Source organism: Mastomys coucha, unplaced genomic scaffold, assembly GCF_008632895.1.
Source record: "Mastomys coucha isolate ucsf_1 unplaced genomic scaffold, UCSF_Mcou_1 pScaffold19, whole genome shotgun sequence".
Lineage (NCBI taxonomy): Eukaryota > Metazoa > Chordata > Mammalia > Rodentia > Muridae > Mastomys > Mastomys coucha.
The window spans coordinates 2,735,451-2,741,706 of NW_022196901.1; the positions used below are offsets into that span (position 1 = coordinate 2,735,451).

At 39.7% G+C, this 6,256-nt stretch overlaps 1 protein-coding gene across 2 annotated transcripts in view; it reads right to left on the minus strand.

Moving 5' to 3' along the window:
• Steap1 (STEAP family member 1) overlaps window positions 1-6,256 on the minus strand; it is a 17,444-nt gene that overhangs the window by 5,852 nt on the left and 5,336 nt on the right. For both annotated transcript variants that reach the window (XM_031379976.1, XM_031379977.1), the window contains exons 3-4: window positions 4,634-5,146; window positions 4,080-4,244 (exon numbers count right to left, since the gene is read on the minus strand). In XM_031379976.1, coding sequence (XP_031235836.1) covers window positions 4,080-4,244; window positions 4,634-5,146 — 678 coding nt within the window. The remainder of the gene's footprint in view (window positions 1-4,079; window positions 4,245-4,633; window positions 5,147-6,256) is intronic.

Genomic DNA, 6,256 nt, shown 5'->3' on the forward strand with positions numbered 1-6,256 from the left:
ACCTATGGTCAGTTAATCTTTGACAAAGGAGCTAAAACCATCCAGTGGAAAAAAGACAGCATTTTCAATAGATGGTGCTGACTCAACTGGCCGTTAACATGTAGAAAAATGCAAATCGATCCACTCTTTTCTCCTTGTACAAAGCTCAAGTCCAAGTGGATCAGGGACCTCCACATCAATGCAGATACATTGAAACTAATAGAAGAGCAAGTGGGGAAGAACCTCGAGCAAATAGGCACAGGGGAAAATTTCCTGAAATGAATGCTAATAGCTTCTGCTCTAAGATCAAGAATTGACAAATGGAACCTCATAAAGTTGCAAAGCTTCTGTAAGGCAAAAGACACTGTCAATAGGACAAAACGGCAACCAACAAACTGGGAAAAGATCTTTACCAACCCTATATCTGATAGAGGACTAATATCCAATATATACAAAGAACTCAAGAAGTTAGACTCCAGAGAACCAAATAACCCTATTCAAAAATGGGGTACAGAGCTAAACAAAGAATTCTCAATTGATGAACACCGAATGGCTGAGAAGCACCTAAAGAAATGTTCAACATCGTTAGTCATCAGGGAAATGCAAATCAAAACAACCCTGAGATTCCACCTCACACCAGTCAGAATGGCTAGGATAAAAAACTCAGGGCACAGCAGATGCTGGAGAGGTTGTGGAGAAAGAGGAACATTATTTCATTGCTGGTGGGATTGCAAACTGGTACAACCACTCTGGAAATCAGAGTTTGGCAGTTCCTCTGGAAATTGGACATAGTTCTACCAGAGGACCCAGCTACACTCCTGGGCATATACCCAAAAGATACTGCAACATGTAATAAGAACACATGCTCCACCATGTTCATAGTAGCCTTATTTATAATAGCCAGTGGAATGGATACAGAAAATGTGGTACATCTACACAATGGAGTACTACTCAGCTATTAAAAACAATAAATTCATGAAATTCTTGGGTAAATGGATGGATCTGGAGAATATTATGCTGAGTGAGGTAACCCAGTCACAAAAGAACAAACACGATATGCACTCTCTGATAAGTGGTTATTAGCCCAGAAGTTTGGAATACAGGAAGAACATCCCACAAACCACAAGGAACTCAAGAAGAAGGAAGACCAAAAGGTGGACAGTGCATTCCTTCTTAAAAGGGGGAACCAAATACCCACGGAAGGAGTTGCAGAGATTAACTATGGAGCAGAGATTGAAGGAAGGACAAGCCAGCCTAAATATAGCTATCTCCTGAGAGGCTCTGACAGTACCTGACTAATACAGATCTAGAGGCTCACAGCCATCCATTGAACTGAGTACAGGGTCCCCAGTGAAGGAGTTAGAGAAAGGACCAATGGAGCTGAGGGGGTTGCAGCCCCTTAGGATGAACAACAATATGAGCTAAGTAGTTCCCTCAGAGCTCCCAGGGTCTCAACCACCAACCAAGGACTGCACATGGAGGGGTCTGATTGCTCTGGCAGCATGTGTATAGTAGAGGATTGCAAATTCGATCATCAATAGGAGGAGAGGACCTTGGCCCTGTGAAGGTTCTGTGCCCCAGTGTAGGGGAATGCCAGGGCCAATAAGTGGGAGAGGGGAGGCAACAGGGGTTTGTTTTTGTTGTTCCTGTTTGTTTCTTTGTTTTTTGGATGGGAAACTGGGAAAGGAGAAATTTACATGTAAATAAAGAAAATATCTAATAAAAAAAGAAAATGTTTCTATATATGTACACACACAAACATACAAAAACACACACACACACACACACACAGAGAGAGAGAGAGAGAGAGGAAGAGGAAGAGAGAGAGAGAGAGAGAGAGAGAGAGAGAGAGAGAGAGAGAGAGAAAGAATTTTCCAATTAATCATTTTTTTTTTTAAATTTCAAGCATAATGTTTTAGTAAGGGAGATGAAAGCAGCTGGTGTGGATTTCTCCCTTTACACAGAATAAAGTCATATTGATATTTGATTTAAGTCTCCCTAAATCTACCACTTTCTTTAGTTATTAATTCTATAATCTTTCCTGATGCCCTAGTCTCGGGGGAAAAGAAGATATACAAAATCAGTGATCCACCAACATAAGAGCAGGTCTATTTCTATCACAATTAAATTTTAGGGGATACTAGAAAAAGTAGTAAGGAAAACCTGAGGCCAGTGAAAGTATCTATTTAGTGATGTCAGGAAATGATTGTTGGTAAATATCTTCTCTTCTGTGACTGGGTGCTGGCAGAGACAACTGGTATGTCTGCAAGTACTGCAGAATGTGTTTTCCATTCTGGAAAATGACTGGGCATGGATCTGTGGAGTAGAGGGTTGAGTCCTTTTTGCATATGGCAAGGAGTGGTATAGCTGAGACAAATGCTTGATTTGTTTTTAGCTTTTTGAGAATCCTCCACACTGATATCCAAAGTGGCAGTACCTCCAACAGAGAATGAGGGTTTCCCTTTTCTTGTATCTGAGCCAGGAACCTCCCTATGTAATTCCCACTACCCTGGAACTCACTATGTAGATTAAGCTGGCCTTGAACTCATAGAAATCTGTTTCTAAAAAAATCATATATTCAGATACAATGGGAAAACATTGGGATCATTTCAACATCTGAACAAAGTAAATCTAAGTGAAGAACCATTTCAACTTGAAACATTTGACATTAAACAGAGGAAGTGGTCCAGAGAGCTATTCACCAGCATAATTTTAAGGCATTCTGACAAGATCCTTCTAGATGACTTCAGACTTGGATTCACTTTCTTGGACCTGGTATTTAGCCTGACAAAATAAATATAACTCAATTATTCAGCTGTGCTCTTACGCCTCAACTAAATAGCTAAGTTTATATTTTCAGGGTAGAAATTGTGGAGGTAAGAAACTGTTACCAGGCCTCATCTCTGGATGAAGTGTCTAGAAATGCCCTTGGTTGTCTGAAGATCCACTTCCTAAATGGTATCACGTACTTACAGTCACGTGCTGTACATAATAGTGGGCTTGTCAGAGCCCAACAGAGAACCAATGTGAACGAGAATTGCAGGAGGGAGAGAGGACTCCAGTGGCTACCGTCTGAAAACACACACACACAAATCTAAGGCCGCTGAACTAACTGGCACTTCTGAGCCTCATCAGAATGCTCAGCTGCCTCGCAGAGGTACCTATGTGGAAGAGACAGCGGAGGAATGCCTCACTGGGTGGAAATCTCCAAACCTACCCACCCACACAAGTTAAGAGTATGAATCTAAAATGTTTTGGCAGATACTTATGACTAGATTAGGTTGAGCTCTCCTTGACTGTTGTTACATGGGCCCTTTCTGGTACATTGTTCTTTTTAAATGTGTGCTCCCACCTAGAAGATATGTACGCTTGTGACAGGATTCCGTATCCCAGGGATACTTTGAAACTTGAAGTGATTAACACAACTTAAACATAGCTTAGAAATGCCATCTTTAAAAATTAGATAGCAGAGGCGCTTATGGTGGTTCATGTCTGTAACTGCAGTACTTGGGAGGCTGATGGAAGGAACGCTGGCTTATATACCAGACGTGCCTGGACAACATAATAAATCCCAGCTAGCTTGGGGTAGAAGTGTGGTACTCTGTCAAAAAAATTTTAGGTATTAGAATACCTTTAGTTAACAAAATTTTGAATTTTAGGGAAAGATTCATTCTTTTTTTTCCTTAGAGAATACAAAAATGTGTAACTTCAAAGGCACAACTAAAGTCAAGGGACAGGTAAAATAATGTTTTGACGTGTGTGGGGGAACTAGTAAACCACTGACATTCCTAAATGTATTTATAGTTACTGATGGGAGCATCAAATTGTCTACAAAGTTTTAAAGGTGAGAAACAATATTTTTGTTTTATTAATGTCTTTTATTTAAGCCTACAAAATGTGTCCCATAATTTATAAAAGCAATGGGAAAACAGTAAAAAAACAAAAAAACAAAAAAACCCAAAAAAAACAAAAAACAAAAACACCTCATTATTGAATGGAACAGTGTGAGATCTTTCCTATTGGAAAACATTATTTTAATGGGATAAATCAACATATTTAATATTATAGGCAGACTAGGATTATTTCTATGTATCGCTTACCTGAATATAGTGAAATTCTCTCCAGGTTAAAGAGTCACTCACAGATGGAAGAGATGTCACAGCCAAGAGAGCCAAGATGGCCAGGCCGACAATCCCCAGGGACACATAAATCTCCATTCTCCAGACATCATGCTCAATCCAGGCATCCTCTTTGTTTTGTTGAACCTAAGGAAAAAGAAGAGGAATCCAAGCCACACTTAGTAGTATGTGAACTTATTTGATGGCTTACTCAGACAGAAACGTAAAAAGCATGATAAATAAGTAGAGGATAGAATCGATCAGCCCTCATAGAGCCACACTGTCAGGACACTAGGCTTGAACTATAACCCCATCTATGCAAAACATGTCTTTATGCTAAAGGTTTTGTCTATTTTCAGTTTAAAAACATTCTTCAATACAAGATGACAGGTGCTGACAAAACTATCATAATGACTATTAAAAACGCAGGACAGTTTCTCAGAGCATCAATCTTGCTATGACTACAAGAAGGGACTGATTTGCTAGGTAATTTAGACCTTTTAGTTTGTTCGTCTTGTGGTGCGCCCCCTTCCTACCTGTTTGTAAGCCCAGTTGAGCAGCTTGTATCTGTAGGATCGCCTCATTGGGTACGAGAGACTATAAACAGCGTGTAGCATGGCAAAAAAGAAGCTGAGGAGCCCAAACTGTTTCCGTGCCAGCATCCACCTATCTAACCAGGGTGGGAACTTCTTGTACTTGGTTCCATTGCGTAGCTGCACAACTGCAGCTATCTCGCCTGGCAAATAAACCAACGCTAAGAGGGTTATGGAGGCCATTGGCAAGACTTTGTTAATGACCAGGATTGGAATTTTATAAAAATATTGTTCACGGGAAGTTACTAACGGGTAAATGACTTCCCTCAGAAGAGTGTACAGGAAAGTCACAGATGATATGATGGCAGCAACTTTAACTGGCAAGCGCCAGTTTGTAAAGAACTCCTGCGTGTGCTGAAGCTCGGAGGGGCAGTCAAACGCATCGATGTGGACCGCGTGCTGCAAATGTGGGAGCCCTGGTCTTTTCAGCATGCTCGTCTCTCCCGAGTCCTTAGTCTATGAAAGAAAGGGAACATCTTAACACTGAACAAAGCACTGGTATTTCTTTTACTCTAATAACTCCCTGCTCCATTGTTCTGCTTCTTGGTGAACAGAGCTTGCTTGTGAATACCAGGCAGCTAAAGAGAGTATAGTATAGTCTATTTAAGACTGACCAAGGATGCACCACACTGGTGATCTCCATTTGCCTATATATTTCCCTCTTTGTGTTTGAGATGGCCAGGGCAGGCTTTCAACTCTATCCTCCAGGTTCTGGACAAGTGCTGGGATTACCAGCATATGCTACTGGATTCCATTTCTCTTTAAAATAAAAGAGATACCTGCCGACACACCAAGGTTTACACAGCCCTGTCTCTTTTGAAGACTTGAAATAATGGAATAATCTTTTTGGCTTTTTTTTGTTTTGTTTTGGAGACAGGTTTTCTCAGTGTAGCTGTGGCTAATCCTGGAACTTACTCTGTAGACTAGGTTGGTCAAGTGCTTGAGTTAAAGGTGTGTACCACCACTACCCAGAGGAATAATCTTTTTTTTTTCTTTTTCTAGAGACAATCTTTTTATAATTTATTTATTTATTATATGTAATACATATATTATATGTAGCTGTCTTCAGACACTCCAGAAGAGGGAATCAGATCTTGTTACAGATGGTTGTGAGCCACCATGTGGTTGCTGGGACTTGAACTCAGGACCTTTGGAAGAGCAGTCAGTGCTTCTAACCACTGAGCCATCTCTCCAGTCCCCAGAGGAATAATCTTAAGAAGCCAAAATTTAAAAAAAAGTTTTTTGTTTTTTTTTTTTTTAAATCCAGTATTCTTTGGCAAACCCAGCAAATATGCATATCATAATAGTTGTTCTATAATATTTCTATTGGTTCCTGGGCAATTATACAGAGAAGTAACAGTGAATTTATTAATTCAAATGCAAAAGATCTGAAATAATAGAATCAGTCCTTTTAGAGAAAAATATGAATTTCATTATGTGGTTGTGCTTTTAATGAGAATGGCAGGAATAACAGGGTGATTATGATACAGGAAGATATGAATTTCACTGTTTAGTCTTGTTCTTTTATTTTATATATATATAATACATGAATTAAGGATCAGAAAG